The sequence below is a fragment of the Anopheles coustani genome, chromosome X (genome assembly GCF_943734705.1).
Source record: "Anopheles coustani chromosome X, idAnoCousDA_361_x.2, whole genome shotgun sequence".
NCBI lineage: Eukaryota > Metazoa > Arthropoda > Insecta > Diptera > Culicidae > Anopheles > Anopheles coustani.
Genome location: NC_071290.1, coordinates 18226535 through 18248359, shown reverse-complemented (window position 1 = coordinate 18248359; position 21825 = coordinate 18226535). Strand labels below are relative to the sequence as shown.

The window sequence follows — 21825 nt, the reverse complement described above, 5'->3', positions numbered from 1 at the left end:
TCCAACAGGCATCTTTTGGGATCATTCTTGGTCACATACAAGAATTGCACCATCTCGATCCGAGACTTCACTTTCACAAACCAAATTGAGAACACCACAGAATACCCTATTTTTTCGTTGACCACAGGCCTGAACGTCACCAAACATTCCATCGAGCAGCGAACCGATCTTCAAATGCTGACGAAGCTTCAACATAGAAATTTAAACCACCTCTCGGATCTTCAAACAACTGCAGCCAACCACCACTGGACAATCATGGGAGGATTCACTTTCACCACCCTCGTCATCATAATTCTGACAGCCTATATCTTTTTTCACTTCAGAAACCAACCGCGCACCATGTTAATCAACACGGCCACCCCGGTCCAGTTCATCGGAAAAGAATGCCCCAGCCTGCCACGTTCCTACCGACCTCCGTCTTTGAACTTTTAAACATCGAACCAGGAGATTCGACACTTCTGGGGGGAGCAGTTACCGTACGCCAACATAAACATCGCGACCGGCAACCCATTTTCGCAACATCAGCATCGCTTCCACGATGACCACGACGACCGGCAACATGATGCGCAAGTAAAACGCAGCATCAGCATCGTTCCCACGGGAGGAACGATGCAAACCTAAGGACCAAGATCAAGCATAATAATAAAGAGTTAGTCTGAATAAGACCGTCAACCAGGACGGGATCTTTTTTAAAAATCTCGCCCCAGCGTTGAAAACCTAACTTTGATCTTTTATTTTAGTTGACGAATGTATTAACTATTCTGTTAATAGAAATCGACTAATAAACACGCCGTGGAGGATGATCTAAGCAAACATTCTAAATTTTGTTCCGTTGGTTGATGGTTCGTCCTCAAAATCTGAGCTTTGAATACTCAAAAAGGAAAAAAAATCATAGGATGATGATTTTCCCGTTAATAAGTACATCATTTCGCATGTCCTTGATGCTGCTCGAGTGTGTGATTGTGAAGACGTAAATATGTTCAGTTTTAGGGTGTCTAATGTTTGGATTAATACAACTGTTGGAAAAGTTTTAACTTGACTGCAATTTCTTGCAACTTTTTTTTAATCAAAAACCGTACTATGCGGCGTTACAAAAATTCAACTGCGGTTTTGTCGCTTTTCCAACAGAATAGGAACGATGTTTTCTTGCGACCCCTTTTTTTATAGCTTTTCTTCCGCTCCTTCTGTTGGACTCATTTCACGAGATCTTATCCGTCTAACTCCGAACGCCCCTGACTGTCACATTTGCCATCTAACGCGATCATGTTGGTAAACAAAGTTTACATTTTCCCCCGCAGTCCAGCGAATCCATCCGGTCGCTTGACTTCTGTTTACGTGATCGCTCGCATGTGCTCTTAAGGTTCCCTAACTTTAACATCTAATACCGCCAGTTTTGTCGCTGGTCTTTCTAAAAATCCGTTTGCGGTTTTTACAGTAGCTCGCTGAACCTGTCCATCGCTAGCCTTCACTACTTTTACCACTCTCCCCATCGGCCACGTGTTTCTAGGTAAGTCCCCGTCAACAATCAGCACGATGTCTCCAACCTCAATCGGTCGCACCGGTGCGAACCAGTTGGTTCTTCGTGTCAGGGTAGGCAGATACTCCTTGATCCACTTCTTCCAAAATATGTTTGCCAACACCTGCGAAGCCTTCCAGGACATCTTTAGCATTGTTGCGATGACGTTGAGTCCTGCTCTAAGTGGCTCTCCGTTTGCTGTACCTACCAAGAAGTGATTTGGTGGTTCGAATTCGTCATTTAGAGGGACGTGCGTAAGTGGACGGGAATTTACAATCGTCTGAACCTCTCCAAACGTTGAGAGCAGCACCTCGTCTGTAGGTAAGCGGGGAAGCTTTATCTCCCCTAACACCTTCTTGACGGATTTGATCAGCCGTTCCCAGCATCCTCCGAAATGCGGCGCACCCGGCGGGTTGAACTTCCAGATGAAACTTGATGACGTGAATTCTTCAGCTAATTGCCTCTCGTTTACTTCCTTCCAGGCTTCACACAGTTCATGAGACGCGCCAACAAAGTTTGTCCCACAATCGCTGATGATCTCAACCGGTTTACCCCGCAGAGCGATGAACCGTTGAATCGCCAAGATGCATGACGAAGTAGTCAGCGAATGCGCAACCTCCAGATGGATTGCTCTGACGGTCAAACATGTGAAGAGCACTCCCCACCGTTTTTCTACCCGACGACCCACTTCGACCGATAACGGCCCGAAGTAATCCACACCGGTGTAGGTAAAGGGTCGCTGATAAGCTGCTAGGCGTTCCATCGGTACGTTGCCCATCATTGCACGATGGAACGAAGCCGGGATAAAACCAGGCTTAACGTTTACGTTCGAAGGTTTTAGACAAAAACCAGGCTACTCTCGACCATTTTTTTCAAAACTAATCGTGCCCATACCATACGTGCTATCACACCAACTTATGCAGCATCGAAGCATACTAACACTTACTGTTACAAAGTAACACTGGCCGACGACTTTAAAACTAGATAGGAATCCACGCGGTAGTGTTAAAATAAAGTAAACAATAACAGATAGTGACAGGCAGGGTTTAAAAAGTAAGCGAGCCCAATTAAGAGAATATTAAGAACCTTGGTTGGGCGAAATTTCGCCCGATCAAGATGCGCGCATGATGGCCCCGATGGGCATTTTGAAAATAAACCGGCCATCGCGAAACGGCCGTCGCGATAAAGGCGAGTATAAAAGTAAGCGCACCAACGAAAGCGGCTTTCTACTCAGTGATCATACGCCAATAAAGCACCGCGTTTTTTAAAACGTTTCAAACAAGTAAAAAAGCGTTCTTAATACTCGGTAGGGCGTATCGTTCACACTTACCGTTCAGACTCTGACCTTTTTGTATACTGTCAGAACGTTAGAGGATTGAGAACCAAGCTCAATGATTTATATGTTGCTTCCTAGTGTTCTGATTGCGGCATAATATGTTTCACGGAAACCTGGCTTGATGATTCGATTCATTCAGCTTCAATTCTTGCGGATCACTTTGTTATTCACCGGCTGGATAGGAATGCTACCAATAGCACGAAGTCGCGGGGTGGTGGCGTGCTCATCGCTGTCGCCAACTCTCCATCGCTGTCGCCGATCACTCCGATGCGATACCGTTGAGTCTGCAATTGAAAACCTATGGGTGCGAGTTCCATCGGCTGGGCACTGTTTACTAATTGGGGTCTCATATTTGCCACTGAACCTGCGTAACAACCGTGACGTCATTGCAGCTCATGCTAATGCGTTGGTGCAGATGCGCACAAAATATCCTAATAACATAATGTTGCTGCTTGGTGACTTCAATCAGCCGTCCATTAAATGGACAAGTGCAGATGATGGCTCTGTGCGCATCGATCACCGATCGTCGGTCATTCCGGCATGCCTAGCTTGTTTAATCGATGGTTAGTAACGCGGAGTTACGACAACTTAACAAGGTGACGACTTATTCGGATACAGTGCTGGATTTTGTATTTGCAGATGAAGATCTATTTCGCGATGGTATTACTGTATCGCGTGCGCATCAGCTATTGACAGCTGAAGACATCACCCTAGTTTGCTGGTCACAATGGATAACGGTCCTATTCTTTTGCAAGCTAATGAAAATCAGTTCAACAGCAGCTTTGACTTCAGAAAGTGTAATTATAATGTCTTATCTGCTCACTTGTGCTCAACTGATTGGTCGAGGTAGCATCAATGAAGCGGTTGAATACACTTCATCTATCAATAATTGCATGGATATTTGTTGTCTCACAAGGCTTCTCAATCGTCTCTAAAGGCTTCTCAATCGCAAACGACGCTGCCGTGCCGCACAATGCATTATGGTAACCGATCTGCGTGCTCTACAAAGGAGATATGTGTGCTATTTACTGATAAGTTTAGCTCCGTATATGCTAGTGATTCCGCCTTCTATGTAGACGATGAAGCAGTACTATCCCAAGTAACATTTTAAGTTTTATCATGGTTCTAACGATGTTGTTCATGCTCATCATTAAATCTCATATTAAGCGTAAAATATCTTAAAGGCTGTGATAAAACCTTTATAAACCTGTTTTAAGTGTAAGAGGGCCCACTCTACATAATGTTGCACAATAGAACCATTCGTAAACACCAAAGTAATTGTTGTTATTGAGAAATTTCGGGAACAGTTTCTGTTACGGACGGACGGAGGTCTCGATCGAGTTAGAAAATTGGTTCTCAAATTGGTATGTCAAAATATAAAATGTATACACAGACCACACAGACAAGAAAATGAAAGTAAAGGAAGGAACAAATAGCCAACAAAGATGGCCATAAAATGCTTGGATTGGCCAGAAAAGGTTGTTGGTTTAACACAGAACAACCTTACTCGTGGTTTAGGATTAACGCATAGCATAGAAACAGCGATTACCGCTGTTGTTGCATCAATGCAAACTCGCATGTAGATTACGATAAAGGAAACGATTGTTACTTTCGGTACCAAATACAATCGTAAACCAAAATAAACTTGACTTCCCGGATACAATGCAATTGAGAACGAGATGTGTAAGCATGCGTGCAACGACAGCGCTAAAAGTATGGCGCGACAAACATTAATAATTAAATCAAAACGGCAGGGAAAGCAAGATCGCTTAGGGCCACAAAGTTGATACATAACCAAATTCCAACAATAGAACCTTGTAGAAAGAATTGCGAGCGGGCACGATCTAACAATTGAGGGTATTTTAATTGGGAGCGCGGAAACGATACGAACTGTCAGATTTCTCGTCGCGGTCCCATACAAAAGGTAAACAACACCTTTGAAAAAAGCGAAAAAATGGCTAGCCGCGTCGTTTCGTTTCCGCGCATCGTCTCGACACGTAGGTGGCGTCGTTTTGGATCGTCGAGACGGCCAGCCATTTTTTCGCTTTTTTCAAAGTGTTGTTTACCTTTTGTATGGGGCAGTGTCGAGAAGTGTATCGTTTCCGCGCTCCCAATTGTAATACCCTCAAATGTTTTAACAAGTACAAAATCCAGTTAATCGAATTCCAGCGATACAACATTGTAAAAAGAACGAACGATCGAGCGAAGCAAGAACGCGTTGATAAACAATCTTCAGTTGTTTACTCGATCGACATAATGGTCCAAGCGCGTGACCAAAACATGCGAAAGTCAGTGAGTCAGGCCAAAATATAAGCATCTAAGCCTAGACAACAATGTAGTCACAAATGCCTCTCTCCGAAGAGAGTTTGTGTGACCGAAAGACGGTATATTATAGATCGGTGGTCAGCCGTTCGTAATACCGGAGGGTGCCAGACTCGAGATTCGATCCCACACCTGTGGTGTGATGTTTCCTCGCGCTACCGCTGCGCCATGGGCACCCCCGCGTATTTAGGCTTATACTATTCAATTATGCATATGAATCATAGAAAGCTCGATCAAAACAGCAATATGGCTGACCAATACCTAGATCAAAAATAAATAATTAAGCCAATAAAAATGGTTTCCATTGGCCTAAGTCCTAAAGTTCTTATGGTCCGACGCTATAAGATGGTTTGGAGTTAAGCAAACATGATTAAAACCTCTTTAAAACTTCTAGCTCTTTGTGCTACTGCTCAGAAGCCACGTTAAGTGCAAATAGTTTTAACGCGGCGTAACCAAAACACCTTAAGGCCTAAAAGTCTTCAGAGAGCCGGGAAAATCGTCAGAAAGCCGGGGTAGATGATTCGGGCGATGACTTCTTCATTGGCTGCAACGGTTGAGAGGCGTACTGCTCAGCACCACGCCAGAATGCCGGGATAGCCATCCGGCACAGCACTGCGCCAAAATTCCCGGAAAGGTGATCCGGGAGCTGACTTCTAGATCACTATCCGCAAACGCAGCTGTTATTCCTTAATTCCACCTAGTAGAGCTTTATTCCACATAAATAACTGCTCCGATCACGACAAGAGCACTAAATCACACATCCAACATTGAAAGTCCATGCACAATCGCCAATGTTTTTGACGAATATGGCTGGATGGGATACTTGGATAGGTTGTGTTTTCTTATTTGTTGACCGTTTACAGTGGGTTTTCGTTTCAAATATTCACCACAATTGGTTTTTCACTACTTATGTATGACCCAAAACAAAAAAAAACTAGCAACAAAATGATTTTTCAATAACATTCTTAACGCAATCTTAAGGATTCCCCCACAAGACAAGGTTTTAAGGACTTAACAGCGTATTCTCAGACTCTTCAAGACTACTAAGATTTTAGACTTAATGATCGGTTTTATAGCTATCCTCAAAAGGCTTTAAGGATATTAAAATTATTAAAACTATTTTGCCTGCTGAGAAACCTCTATAAAACCAATTGGGCTTTGTTTTATTTATTTATTTATTTCGTTTAGTGTTTGTCTGGCATAGGCAGCCCTGACAACTTAAAAGTATCTTAAAAATAATTCACATATTTCACTTGATACAACATAGAGACACATTAGACTTAGAAGAGACGCAGGTATAACATACTATAGACGTTTTACGCTCGTGGCAACAGCAACTTATCTTTAAAATTTGTAGCTGATTGGCTAAAGTCGAAATGTTCCGCGTAGTTATTGAATGTCACGGCCATAGTTTGCAAAGGTGAATTTGCGGCATAGACTGTCCTGCTAAAAGGAACACGTAGAATGGTCGTGTGGCGCAATGGGGGTAGGAGGGCATTAAAATGAACCATACTCAAAAGAAACGAAGCAACTATCTCGTTTTGAATTAGTTTCCCAGTGAAGACAGCCTGGCCAACATTACGGCGATGCTCCAAAGTTTGGAGACCCAGCAAAAGGCATCGAGTATTGTAGTCCAGGGTCTCAGCATTTTGCCAATTAAGACGTCTAATAACAATTTTTGTGAAGCGGCGTTGTATAGATTCGAGTCTTTTTATCCAAATGTCATGATAAGGTGCCCAGATAACTGAATTGAATTCCAAAGCGGACCTGACCAACGACACAAAAAGCGCATGCAGACACATAGGATCTGTGAAGTCAGCGGTTTGTCGCTGAATGAAGCATTCTGTTTGCCTTTTCGAGAATGACTTCATAATGCTCACGAAATGTCAAACGGGAGTCAAGAGAAGTGCCAAGGTCGGTAATTACTGTGCAACGAGCCACCGTGTGTCCAATGAGAGTATATGTGTGCTGTATTGGATGTTTAATGCGATGATACGTGATAACCCGACATTTACTTTCAATTAAACTCATGAGGTTATTGGAGCACCATACGGTGAACTCGTCGAGAAAGAGTTGGAGCCCTTCGCAATCACGCGTCGAGTTGATGGCACTATAGATTTTTGTATCATCTGCATACATCAGGTGAGGTACGTTACTGAGGACGGATGACAGATCGTTAATAAATAAGATGAACAGTAATGGACCTAGATTACTTCCCTGCGGCACGCCTGACGTACTAGTGAACGGAGAGGAAAGTACATTTTCTATCTTGACTCTATAGAGCCTGGCAGTTATATAGGATTCATTCCATGCGACCATGCCGGGATCAAATCCAATTTCTCGCAGCTTCGCTAGTAGCATAGGGTGACTTAATTTATCGAAGGCCGCGCTAAAGTCGGTGTAGATCGCATCCAGTTGTTTCTTATCTTTCATCGAAATTAAGCATTCCTCAACAAACTGTACCAGATTGGTGGTTACTGACCTTCGTGGCATAAACCCATGCTGAGAGAGTGATATAATATTGTTGCATCGATACATTACGGAGTTGTGGACAATTTTTTCAAGAATTTTTGCACAGGTGCATAGCGAAGTAATACCTCTATAGTTCCGTTTTGATGCCCTTTTTCAACCTCCGTTTTGATGCCCTTTTTGAAGACAGGAGTCATGAACGAAGATTTCCACGCAGTCGGAAATACATGCAACTGGAGTGACAGCCGGAATATACTCAACAGAGGTCCAGCTAGTACTTTGGAACATTTCTTAATGACTATAGAAGGGATACCGTCCGGTCCTGGTATGAATGAGCTCTTGATATCTGCGATGGCCGCTATAATTAACTCTGTCGTTAGATTTATGTCATTGATATGAAAGCTCGTAACGTCATTTTGTACATATAGCTGGGATGAGTAAATCGCATCGCTGAGCCAGCTTTCAGTGATTGCAATCGCATTGTAGTCGCAGGCACTCGTTGCAACGAAGAAACCGTTTAATTTTGTCCGTAGGCCGCCGGTGTTTTGATAATAGATCGAAAACTGAGTTCGCAGTGTATCAGGAGGAATACATGTGTGTATGTTCTTTGGAAGAAGTGCCTGATGTTGGGCCATGGTTTAATTGGTTAGTTCCGGCGGCGGCTGTGTAACGTTGTTGTTTACGGGAATGTTTTGATCGTTTCGCGGGGATATCATCGTCGGGTATACAACTTCCGTAAACTCCCTGAAGAGAAGGATACGGGGCCAAGTCCCAGGTGAGAGCGCAAGTGTCAGCGAGCTTTTCGGAACCCAGACCTTGAACGAAAGCAAGCGACGAGTCATGGGGTCCGTATCCTTACTTAGGAGGCAACGCGCTATCACGTCGTCGGTCCCAAGGTGACGTTTCACCATGTCAACCACTTGGTGGACCTTGACCTGCGGTGCAATCCGTGACAAATATAGTGTTGCTTTGGGGACGGGCTCCTGTATGGGCACCAGGCCAACCGATTCGATGAACGGTGATTTTGTGCCAACTTGACTATTTGGTGGTCGTGCAATATTCCGGGCGGTAATGTAGTTTTCCTTATTGGTGATGCGCGTCAAATGAGGGGCATCACGGTTAACATCATCACGAGTTACATCGGCAAACAGACGTCTAGATAGAGAACCTTGCCGGCGTCGACGATCACTAACGGGTGTCCTAGAGGCTGTGTTGTTGAGTGCCGCAAAACCAGCGCGCAGCTCCTTTGTCAATGGGTCGACGATTATGCTTTTCATTGAGTCAACGGCGATGGCGAGGGCGGCTTGAAACCCAACTTGGAGTCCCGTTTCTTTAAGTTTCATGCTCCTTGGGTTCGAGATCACTGCATTGCAGCTGTTGCAGCCGACTCTAAGTGGAAACGGGACTCGAACACGGGTTTACCAAGAGCGAAGCCGTAGTCTTGCCGAGGAACCATAGCACAAGTTACAAATAGTGAGGAAATATCGCTACTTGAATGGCAAACGTAGATTTTGAAGATAAATTTTATTTCGTACCATAAAAGATTTTCCCAATCTGGATTCGAACACCAAACCTCTGATGAAAGGCTCGAGCACCACTACCAGTACACCAGTTGTACGAGTGGATAGCTTAGGGAAAATACAGGTATATATGGCTATGTGAATAAATTATATGGCTATGTGAAACCACCAAGCTGTTAATTTAATAATGGTTATGATAATTTGAAATCTATGTAACAAAATATGATCAGATTTGAAAAAGTACATTAAATATTTAAAAAAAATCATGAAAAAAATTTTTTACAACTGTCAACTAAAAAGTTTTTCCTAGCCTAGATTCGAACTCCGATCCTCCGGAACAACACTCATGCACTTTGCCCCCTAGACTATTGATGAAAGAAAACTTCCGCGTGATATCACAGCTACTAATATGTATGTAGGCAAACTGAATGTGGCATACAAAATGAACCAAGGATAAAAACTTCAGTCACATTTTTCCTCCCCGAGCTTCGCTGGAGCTTCGAGCTAGTTGTTTATATTTAGCGATCTCCCGTAGAATATGCTCCGGAACGGAAGAACAGCCGTGATGAAAAGTGGCCTCGCAGTAGCAACAAGTGACAAGGGGCCGACGTCCATCGCGCACGAAAAACAAACGGAGGCCATTCCCAAATGCGCGGGAGCATAGTAAAATTGTTCAGGAAAAACTATTGACCAGTAGCGTAAATTGTAGGCACTTCACAAGTTTTAGTTTTCCACGGAGGTTATATTGCCGTGATTAACCAATAAATAGACGAAAGGACAGTTTAACACCGTGAAAATACGAAAAAAAAGCCTTTACGGAGAGCCGCTACGCGTAGGTTAACAACCAACTGTCAACTTTGTACACCCATGTTAAAACATGGATAAACTTGTTAAAGTCTATTAGGTCTTGGAAATGTTACTTGGGACCTCATTCAGCTGTGGACCTGTCCAGCATGAACATCCCCATCACTGAAGAAATCGTTGCTAAGGATATACGTCGTATTAAATTTTCATATGTTCCCGGACTGGATGGAATCCCTTCATCAGTGATTATTAACTGTGCGAGCGCTATCACTGCTCCTGTGTCGTCGCTCTTCAACCTGTCGCTAAGCTGAAGTCAGTTTCCTAGCGCATGGAAATATTCGTGGATGACACCCATTTTCAAAAAGGGTAACATTGGTCAGGTCGAAAACTACCGTGGTGAAACGTACCGAGTAGCCAAGCAGAATGGCTTCCTACCGATTTCCTTAAACTTTAACTGTTGAGAACGGAGAGGACTTCAAACGGCGGAGCAACGGACTGACGACGTGAGGACCTGTAGATAAAAGTCGACAAATTTCGGATTCTACTGTTCCCTGGCACTTCCAGATCAAAACTGCTTTTTTTTAAATTTATTTAAGAGATTTTGCGCCTTTAAGGTCAAAACTGCGAGCTTTTATTATAATGCTCTGGTTCCTTATATACTATTTGGCTAACGCCGCTGGGCCGATACCCTTCTTCCATCTCCCGTTTTTCTACCCACCCGGCTTCGCCCAAACCTAACTGATGTGCACAACCGGCCACCGCAGCACTTCCCACGTTTCGAAAGGAAACTAGCTACCGCAGCGTTTCCATCATTTTGTTTGCATTGATCGCCGATCAGAACATGTCGCGACAGGAATTATCTTGTCCAGTTGTTTCCCTAGGCTAAGCGACGTACTCATTAAAATATATTTCTTTAATGTGTTGTGTGTTTCGCGGACTACGTTTTATTTATTGAACTGGTGTTTTAACGTGGACCGTGATTGTGAATAAAGAACAAAAATCGTTCGTCTAGCCGAAAACGCCGAAGGATGGAGACTAACGACATGAATCCCTCGGAAGCCTTCGAAGAAGCCGAGCTGCGCCGATTATCGCAAAATCGCGCAAATGTTCCTGGCCCAACGATCCAGCCAGGCGTCCCACGGCAGCCAATATACGGATCGCAGGACTTTCCGGCACAGGGACGCCACGAGGAAGCGTCGGTTCAACGACCGACATTTGGTCAGCCGCCATCGCAGTCATCAGCGGCGCCATCGTAGGCATCAGCGCCGCCATCGCATTCGTTTGCACCGCCATCCTGCACTCCAGCGCATCACCAGAAAGCGCAGCGATGCTACAAATGCTGAGCGTGCTCCAGCAACAAATGGCCCACCAGCAGCAGCAAATGGCCCAACAGCAGCAGCTAATCAACGAGTTTTTCAAGCAGGGAACGCTCAATCAGAGTACCGCGCCTTCCGTCGTCCAACCAGAGCAAATCATTGACTATCTTTCTCATACCATTTCAGAGTTCCGGTATGAGAAAGAAATTGGAATCACTTTCAAGAACTGGTACTCGCGCTACACCGATCTCTTTCAGAAGGACGCTGCAAGGATCGACGACCCTGCCAAAGTTCGGTTGCTATTAAGAAAACTGGGCGCAGCCAAGCACGACTGGTACCTTTCGTTCATAATGCCCAGTCGTCCGTCAGATTTCTCATTGGAGGACACCGTGGTAAAGCTGACGGCGCTTTTCGACACAGAGGAATCACTGCTCAGCCGAAGATTCAAATGCTTGCAACTAACTAAAAAACCAACCGAGGATCACCTCAGCTACGCATGCCGCATCAACAAAGCGTGCGTAGTGTTTGAGCTCGGCAAGCTTAACGAAGACGATTTCAAAACACTACTATTCGTCTGTGGCCTGAAGGACGAAGCCGATTCTGATTTACGGACACGCCTTTTGGCCCGCATCGAGGTTCGAGTGTGCACAACGCTGCAGCAAGTGTCCACAGAATGCCACTGGCTTGCAAACCTGAAAAAGGACAGCGCCATGATAGAGGCCCCCGCATCGGAGCGCGTGTTGGCAGTCAACACAAGAGGGGATCGCCAAAGACGACAACATTCTACCGACACAGCTGTTCCTAACAATCCGTGTTGGCTGTGCGGAGGCCGTCATTGGATGCGAGAATGTGCTTATCGTACACATCGATGCGAAACGTGTTCGAGTATTGGGCATAAAGAGGGCCATTGCGAAACAGCAGCTCGATGCAGATCAAAAAACCGTTTCACCCGGCGCAGAAGAACGCAAATACTATCTTTAAACGTTCACAATGTTCAACAACGGCGAAAATGTGTGCCTGTTTTGATAAACCGCTCGCCAGTCTGATTGCAGCTTGACACCGCATCGGATATCACCGTGATCGATCGGAAAACCTGGCAGCGTATCGGCAGTCCTGAACTAGCATCTTCTTCGATAATAGCTCACACAGCATCGGGTGCTAACCTGGCACTGGACGGGAGTTTTATGGGTAATGTTAGCGCGGCCGACCAAACCAAGCAGGTTCAGATTTTTGTTACTCCAGCACGCCTGCTTCTTCTAGGGCTTGATCTAATCAACGCATTTTCGTTGTGGTCAACTCCCATTGATAAATTCTGCTTCCAGCTGAAGAAATCGAACGACGCGCAGCAATCATGGCAAGAGAGGTTCCCCCAAGTATTCCAAGGTACTGGTTTATGTACAAAAGCGAGTGTCTCGTTTACACTCAAGGATAATTATCATCCGGTATTCCGGCCCAAGCGTCCAGTAGCTTACACGGTACGAGAAGCAGTTGACCGGGAACTAGACCGGTTGGAAACGCTAGGTGTCATCACACCAGTAAAAGCGTCTGATTGGGCTGCGCCAGTTGTCATAGTAAAAAAGGCCAATGGCTCTTTGCGCTTATGTGGGGACTATTCCACTGGACTAAACGATGCCCTAGAACCAAATGAATACCCGCTACCGCTACCAGATGATATATTTGCAAAACTGGCTAACTCCACAGTCTTTATCAAAATCGACTTCTCCGACGAGTTCCTCCAAGTTGAAATCGAGCCTCAGTTCCGTCCGTTGCTGACCATAAACACGCATCGCGGTCTCTATCATTACAACCGCCTCCCTCCAGGTATAAAGATAGCTCCAGCAGCATTTCAAATGGTTATGGATAAAATGCTAGCCGGCCTTAACAACGTGTCAGGTTATCTCAACGATATTATTGTGGGTGGATCTACGGAAGCAGAGCACGACGAGTTACTCGCAAACGTGCTTGCCAGGATTCAAGAGTATGGGTTCACCATTCGGGTCGATAAATGTGCATTTAAAATGCAACAGATAACATACCTAGGACACGTTATCGATTGCCGCGGACTGCATCCAGATCCAACAAAAATCGCGGAGCCGACGGACGTTACCGAAGAATCTTCCGGAGCCGACGGACGTTACCAGTGTGCGGTCGTTCTTAGGGGCGATTAATTGTTATGGCCAATTTATTCCCAAAATACGTAATCTGCGATACCCCCTGGACACGCTTCTGAAGGAAAACACTCCATTCCAGTGGACTTCGGAGTGCAAGCGGGTTTGCCTTGAGTTCAAGGCCCTCCTTGCATCGGACTTACAACTCGCCCACTATGATCCGCATCTCAAAATAGTGGTTTCGGCAGATGCATCGTCAATCGGTCTCAGGGCAACCATCAGCCATGTATACCCCAACGGTTTCAGAAGAGTTATCCAACATGCCTCACGTGCCCTCACTGAAACAGAGCAACGATACAGCCAAATTGACAGGGAAGGCTTGGCCATTATATTTGCTGTTGAAAAGTTTCACAAAATGATTTTTGGTAGGCACTTCACCCTGCAGACGGATCATCGCCCGCTTCTACACATCTTCGGTTCAAAGAAAGGCATACCGACATTCACGGCAAACCGTCTTCAGCGTTTCGCGCTCACCTTGCTAGCATACGGCTTTGACATCGAGTATGTTTGCACCGAAGATTTCGGAAATGCCGATTTGCTATCGCGTGTGATAAGCACACACACCAAGCCTGATGAAGATCAAATAATTGCCAGCTTAGAAGCGGACGTCAAATCATTAGTTTCGCGGACCTAGCAAGAGAAGCAAAGCGAGATCCATTATTACAAAAAGTCACACGCTTCATTCGTGACGGCTGGCCAACAAATTCCACGTTTACGGGTGACCTGTCGCGTCTTCACGCCAAAAGGGAGGCGCTATCAATCGTGGACGAGAGCATTCTTTTCGAAGAGAGGGTGGTGATCCCTCAAACGCTGCAGCAGCGATGCCTCCGTCAGGTTCCCCAAGGTCATCCTGGAATTCATCGTATGAAAGCTTTGGCTCGAAGTTTTTTCTACTGGCCATCGCTAGACTCAGACATCGCGGAGTGGGTGAAAACCTGCCATGCATGCCAGATGACTGCAAAATCCCCTCCGCACGCAAGCCCGGTGCTTTGGCCCCAGATGCTACAAGACCTTGGGAACGAATACACGTGGACTACGCGGGTCCGCTAGATGGAGATCACTTTCTTGTGGTAGTTGATTCGTTTTCAAAATGGCCCGAAATCGTTCGCACAAGCAGTATCAGTGCATCTACAACAATTGGATTACTACGCGCACTATTCGCACGTTTCGGAGTCCCAAACCTTCTCGTGTCGGATAACGGAACCCAATTTACGAGCGCGGAATTCACCGAATACTGTGCCCAGAACGCCATACAACATATAACGACGGCTCCCTATCATCCACAATCCAATGGGCAGGCAGAAAGGTTCGTCGATACTTTTAAACGAGCCATTCGGAAAATCTCAGCAGACGGTACCACACTTCAAGAAGCGTTAGATATCTTCTTACTCGCCTACCGAAGCACACCCCAACTGGCGAATTTTGTCTCGTTATCATAACGTTACCATCTCGTTTGTTAATTTTCGATCTCCATAACGAGACAAAGTGTTGCACCAAAAAAGGGGTGGGGATGCAACATTCAATCGGTTGTTTTGTGGTGGTGTTAGTGTCAAACAGAGGTTACGAATGTGTGCGTGCTATTTCACCATAATGGCACGCACACAACTATATATTCCGTTTCGGATGTCAAATGAGACGGAGAAGACGGTGTTGTGTTCTGCGCAATCCGTCGACGCGGAAATTTTTATTTTTAGTCGAATTCCTCCGCTTCTTCAACATTCTGCTCTCCCAAGGGCGGCTTCTTCCTCCGGAGTTATTTCTGTTGAACGAAACAAACCAATGAATAGAATTAGTGAATCGCTGTTATGGTTATGATTTTGCACTACCACTTTGTTTACTTACCGATTCTAAGATCCGGCCAACGCATTCGTGGACGATCGAACTCCTCATCCGTTTCCCGGACCAGATCGCACATGAGCTGACATTGTTCCCGACTTGTTGATGGATCCTATTAGTTTCCGTTTAGGCGCCATGAACATTGAAAATTCAACACAATTTTGGTTTACACTTTACACAACACTTTACACTTTTCAGTCAACTGTTCTAGCGCTGGATGTTTCGAAGACTGAAAACTTCATCGCGTCGCGATTGACAGTTGGTGCGTGATGGCATTCATACAGACGACCTTTTTTATTCTCTACATCAGTGATGTCAAACTCGTTTCACCTTGCGGGCCGCATTTCCTCCCAAAATAGGTTCGCGGGCCGCATTTTCTCCCAAAATAGGCTCGTGGGCCAAACCATATAATTGATTGGAGTGATGAAAATATGTTCTTATCAATGTGGTTTTATCTCAACAGTCAATCATGTTTTACATTTTCACATTTTTTCATATTATATTACTACTTAAAAAAATTACAAATTTTGAGTAAAAGAGAGGGTTAATCGTTTTCCACATTTTAACGAATTCAAATCAAGTTTATTGAAATATATGTTGCAGTTCAACACTATTGTGTATTTTGTTAATGATTTTAGAAAAGTAAAGGTATATAATTACAATAGGTTCATCCAGACGATGGCAATCTCTTCGTCAATCTTTCGCACACATTCAAACATGGTTGTCAGCCATGTGCAAAAATGGCGGATTCTGTCCATACGATGGCAATCAATGTTCATCAATGTTTCCAACAATGTTCAAGGTTTCTAGACATTTTTCATGGCATGTAGTTATCTTGGTGAAATATGTATTAATAGATAATAACAACAAATGGTAACTAGTTAACATCACAAAAGTGAATTTAATTAGTGGCATGATAGAAAAAGTGAACCAACACTTGCCCAAATGAAACTGACTCGTTCTAATTAATAATTTACTTAAGGTTCGTACAGGATATAGCTTAGCTTCGTTACCTTGTTGAATGCCAAACGGATCGCTGTCAACATTGCTCGTCAATGTTTCTAGCTTATCCATCGACCCATGGATAGCTCGTCAATTCGTTCGTCAATGTTGCTTGGCACACACATACAGTCAACGAAGTCGTGTACAAATACGATAAACGTCAACATTGCCGAGAAACATTGCTGTCGTCTGGATGAACCTAATAGCTAACTTTTTGCTCCGCATTTGTTATTTTGTTTGGAATGGTCTTGTAGTTCATCACGTTTGTTTTCTATAAACACTATTTATCCACTTGCCTAGAAAAATCTGTGTAAAACCTTTGCTGCAAAGTTGCACATCACTTTCTTATTAAAATTGTTTAAATTGACATTCGTCCAGTTCTCTTGCAATTCGCAGTTCGTGAAAAAAATTACATTAAATATTTTGGTATTTGCTATAAGCCAATACTCAAGGATCCAAACTTTCGATGTAATGTTTCAAAGGGGTCGCGGGCCGCACCCAATGTTCTTGCGGGCCGCATGTGGCCCGCGGGCCGTATGTTTGACATCCCTGTCATAGAGAATACCATTGTAGATATCTTGAGACTGGTAAAGCTATTTGACTTTTCCGATACTGAGCTCGAGCGAGTGTAATGGCCACATAAAGACGTGTGTTAACCTTTTGTAAGGGACAGCGTCGATAGTTACCATCGCTTTCGGTCCTTTCAATCCAGATAGCCTCAATAGTTTTGAACCAGATAAATACACACTATATTCAGTATTTAATCATCTTGGTTTTGAGCATCTGTTTTGATCGTTTTGATCGTTTTGATGGGACCTTGTCTAAACGGACTTTGGGCAAGTGTGTTGAAATTCCGCTGGTAAATATGTGTCTAATTGTTCTACATTACGCTACCTAGTTATATGACGACCGTGGTATTCATTGCGCGTCAGTACTAGTCAGGACTTGCAGTCGGCTAGCTATTTTATGTATTAATCTGTTTTGTTCTTTTAGTGCAATTTCATTAGTTCGTTTATCTTGCTTGTGTGGACAATTGTGAACATGGGAAGGCTGTAAAAGCAGCGCTGAAGGGAGTTTTGCGGAATAACTGGAAGGTAGCATCACAGCAGGCAGAGGAATTTAACGCTATTGACATTGAGATGCGCCTGGAAAAGTTTTACTTATCAGTTGAACTGGAAAGAGTCCGTTTGGCATCGATTGGAGTTATAAAAGGACAAGGAAAACACAACAAGAGGACACGCTCCCCCACTGCCGAAAGTCCGTCATGCGATGTAATTCCGATTGTAACAGAACATACAAGAAAAAGAATGAAACTGCAGCAAATCTCCACGATACAAAATAGTATAGCCGGACCGTCCAATGCATCGGTGCATGAAAGTGAAGAGAAAGGAACCCTTTTTAGTGATGATTCCAAACATTACACAGAGCTGGCGATCAAAGTGATTGTGAATTTGGGGAGCACATTCCTACTAGATGATCAAAGCACTGATGAGAAGACATTCATGCTTGAACAATATGCAAGGAAACTTACCTCGCTCAAAAGTGACGGAGCTCATCATCAAAAAGCGCAGCGTAGTCTTGCGTAGATTAACTCAAATGCGTAACTTATGCCACATGCTTGATGGATTTATGCCAGAGCACAATGATGAACATGGAGATTCTGTTGTTGTACTGATTACAAAAGAAAAACCTACGTTGGAAGAAGAATTTATTTTCCAGATCGACCCGAAATCCATTACCAAGGGTCTGCCAAAGGGCAGGGCGGTATGCTGCATTTGTAAACACCCACCAATCGTGGTCCAGTGTATGAAGTGCAACCGTCACATGCATTTGCATTGTATAACAGCCTACCTATTGGAACAAGTGAAACTGCAATCAATGGTGGATGAGCGCCGTTTTAACTGTAACGACTGTTCGGGTAGCGAGTTGAAGGATGTTCTTGTGAAACAAAGCTGTTTTGTGCGCAATGATGAGTTGGAAGAAACCAAAAACGAAACGAAGTGTCGCTGTGCTGGTAGCTTGTGCGTTCGCCAGTACCACATTTCATGTTTACGCCTTTTTCCATAGTTTGCAGTCGTTAATAGTCAGTCAATCATCTGTCCGTATCACGTGTGCCATAACTGCGTCGCCGACGATCCAAGGGGAAAAGCCTCTAACGAGAAAACAGCTCTGGTACGATGTATCAAGTGTTCGTCTTCGTACCATCCGGATCGGCGCTGCATTTCGGCTGGGTCGGAAATGCTTACCACGCAGCAGCTCATATGTCCCAAACACAGCCTTGATCAGATAGCTCTTAATGTGAATTGGTGTTTCTTGTGTTGCAAAGGAGGAGATTTAATTTGTTGCGAAACGTGCTTCAACGCAATCCACCAGGATTACTTTTGCGAACAATGTGAATCCGGACAAATAATTAGCTCATAATAATTATCATCGCATGGTATTATGCGGTCGTCTGCATCAAGATGCTAGATATTTTATTTATTATCATTTTCTATAATCACCATTTTGTCAGCAAACATTTGTTTGCTTTACATTTATAATTTTTGTAGTTTTATAATCTTTAGCTGTTTTTTTTTTAATTTGTAATGATAGTACAAACATTTGTTGCGAAACGTGCCCCAACGCAATCCACCCGTATTACTTTTGCGAAGAATGTGAATCCGGACACATAATTAGCTCATAATAATTATCATCGCGTCGTACTATGCCGTCGTCTGCATCAAGATGATTTATTTTCATTTTCTATCATCACCAGTTTTTCAGCAAAAATGTGTTTGATTTACATTTATAATGTTTTTAGTTTTATAATCTTTAGCCGTTTTTTTTAATTTGTAATGATAGTACAAACATGTTTGAAAATGTTTCTACTGCAATTGATCGGCAATTCGATGAAATGAGTAGCGTTTATCATAGAGCAGTGATGTCAAACTCGTTTCACCTTGCGGGCCGCATTTCCTCCCAAAATAGGTCCGCGGACCGCATTTTCTCCCAAAATAGGCTCGCGGGCCAAACCATATAATTGATTGGAGTGATGAAAATATGTTCTTATCAATGTGGTTTTATCTTAACAGTCAATCATGTTTTACATTTTCACATTTTTTCATATTATATTACTACTTAAAAAAATTACAAATTTTGAGTAAAAGAGAGGGTTAATCGTTTTTCAAATTTTAACGAATTCAAATCAAGTTTATTGAAATATTCAACACTATTGTGTATTTTGTTAATGATTTTAGAAAAGTAAAGGTATATAATTACAATAGCTAATTTATTGCTCCGCATTTGTTATTTTGTTTGGAATGGTCTTGTAGTTCATCACGTTTGTTTTCTATAAACACTATTTATCCACTTGCCTAGAAAAATCTGTGTAAAATCTTTGCTGCAAAGTTGCACATCACTTTCTTATTAAAATTGTTTAAATTGACATTCGTCCAGTTCTCTTGCAATTCGCAGTTCGTGAAAAAATTTACATTAAATATTTTGGTATTTGCTATAAGCCAATACTCAAGGATCCAAACTTTCGATGTAATGTTTCAAAGGGGTCGCGGGCCGCACCCAATGTTCTTGCGGGCCGCATGTGGCCCACGGGCCGTATGTTTGACATCCCTGCTCTACATGATTGATACCAACACACATTCTGGTTGCTGTGCAGTTTGGGAATGCTACACGATCGGCTCCGCTATTGTAATGTGTCAGACTGAAAGGGAAGATGTGAAAGGGCAGATGTGACTTCTCCTCTAGCACACCGGTTCATCATTAGAACGAGAAGGAAGACAAAGTGTGCAAGAGAAAGCTGACAGTTCTGGACTCGCGGGGATAGGAATCTGTGGAAACGGGGCAATGTTGCATGTTGCCGTCAGTTGGGACCGAACTCTGTTCTGGAATTGTCCAAATCGCCAGCGGAAAAGATGCTAGGTAGGCCAATACGTACCTCGTTGGATTTGCTACGTCCGGCACCAGCATTCCAACGATCCTACAACGGTGCCTACTACCGGACATAACAGAGGGTTCAAGCTGTCGGACCAAATTTACGCTAAGCGCTATTCGCGAAATGGATGGAGTTGGGTCGCAGGTACTATCATTGAGCGACTTGGAGCGGTTCTCTACAAGGTCAAGACCTTTGACCAAAAGATCATGAAGAGTCACGTGAATCAGCTACGCGAACGACACACAATCTCAACGAGGCACAGCGGGTCCTCATCAGCGACGTTTACCTTTAGCGATTTTGTTGGACTCGTGACACCTGGCAACGTCGCAGAAACCGTCAGCGCCTCAGGCGCAAACGCCAGCCGTACTTACCGTGGATCCAGGATTCACTTCGGTACTACCGCAGCTGATGTCGACGGAAGAAACTTAACCATGCGCATTTTCATCAGCATCCGGCACGCACGCGCCGATTCCTCAAATTTCTAAGCCCCCAGCACAGGCACTACGCCGGTCTTCTAGGCAACGAAAACAGCCCGGTAGGTTCGACCTGTATCGTCGTTTTTAAAGGGGGGGAGATGTTATACGCACGTACACAGCCAGCCACTGCGCTCTCCGAGAAACGTCGGGTTTCATCGGTTGACGCGCAGTGAGATGCGAGATGGTTGATCGTGCCTTCCAGGCACGCCAGATCAAAACAAGATAGATCGTGCGATAAGGTTATTAGCAAGTGTAAGCCATCTCCAACCTTTGGGTTTTTACTTAACTCGCATCCCCCCGTTGAAAGAACATAAAAGATAGTGTTGCCAAGTCAACGAGCAGCAGTGTGTGAGTTAGAGAAGTGAGATGAGGAACGAGGAGTACGGTCGGATCAACGTCCCTTCATGAGAGGAAGGAGAACGAGAGCGGTCAGCTGATCGATGAGTTTATCCATTACTCATCGATCAGCTGATAGCTCTCGATCGAAGCTGATAAGCTATCGAGGCACGTTGACCCGCCCGATGCTAAGTAGGATAAAGATGGAAGATGAGAGAAAGGAAGTCTTCCTCGGCGGAGCGTGGAGATAGCCTTTCTTTTGGAACTGTGCCACCACCGAGGAAGGACGACATAAACTTTAATACAACCTAGAAATTGTATTCAATATTTACGTCCAAATAAAGGGTTAAATATCTAAGCATCAAATCAATAAGACTTAGAGTTTTAACATCTTAAAGTTTATTTCCTTGATTGCGGGTGCAGGCTTAGAAAAGGCAAACGGCTAGAATTGTCAGTAAGAAGTTGACAGTTGACAGTGGACTGTCATAGAACTCGGTTGTGTCGTTTGTCTGCGAGCTTATCATTAAGTTTTTTCGTTGATTTTTCTGCTGATTTTAGTCTGAACTTGTTGAGAATTATGCGACATCCAACCCGGATGATATAAACTTAAGAACTATGTTGTTTGACATAAGCTGAACCTGTCAGTCGCGTCAAGCCAGTTACACTCACCACACATGTCGAAAGAATAAACTCTGCGTTGAATCAAAAGTCTATAGGTTATGGGCCCAGATAAGCAACGAGAATTGGCCGTTCACGGTATCCCGCAGTTCGCCGGAACCGGCTTCGACACATGGAA

General features: G+C 44.0%; 2 protein-coding genes across 2 annotated transcripts; one reads left to right on the top strand and one right to left on the bottom strand.

Annotated features, from left to right (window-relative positions):
• Positions 1-1355: 1355 nt before the first annotated feature.
• On the bottom strand, positions 1356-2294 carry LOC131269391 (uncharacterized). Its single transcript, XM_058271736.1, has one exon. It carries the CDS (start codon positions 2292-2294, stop codon positions 1356-1358), a length of 939 nt encoding a protein of 312 aa, XP_058127719.1.
• An 8716-nt stretch (positions 2295-11010) lies between these two features.
• Positions 11011-20646, top strand: LOC131269390 (uncharacterized). Its single transcript, XM_058271735.1, has 4 exons — positions 11011-11219; positions 11273-11406; positions 11470-11918; positions 20548-20646. Exons 1-4 carry the CDS (start codon positions 11011-11013, stop codon positions 20644-20646), a joined length of 891 nt encoding a protein of 296 aa, XP_058127718.1.
• Positions 20647-21825: the final 1179 nt, after the last annotated feature.

Bases quoted from the DNA above. Each gene is read 5' to 3' on its own strand.
- LOC131269391 (XM_058271736.1), bottom strand. From the start codon at position 2,294: ATGGGCAACGTACCGATGGAACGCCTAGCAGCTTATCAGCGACCCTTT.
- LOC131269390 (XM_058271735.1), top strand. From the start codon at position 11,011: ATGAATCCCTCGGAAGCCTTCGAAGAAGCCGAGCTGCGCCGATTATCG. The intron at 11,220-11,272 runs GTAGGCATCAGC...CCTGCACTCCAG, and splicing joins CAGTCATCAGCGGCGCCATC to CGCATCACCAGAAAGCGCAG. The intron at 11,407-11,469 runs GTACCGCGCCTT...ATACCATTTCAG, and splicing joins GCAGGGAACGCTCAATCAGA to AGTTCCGGTATGAGAAAGAA.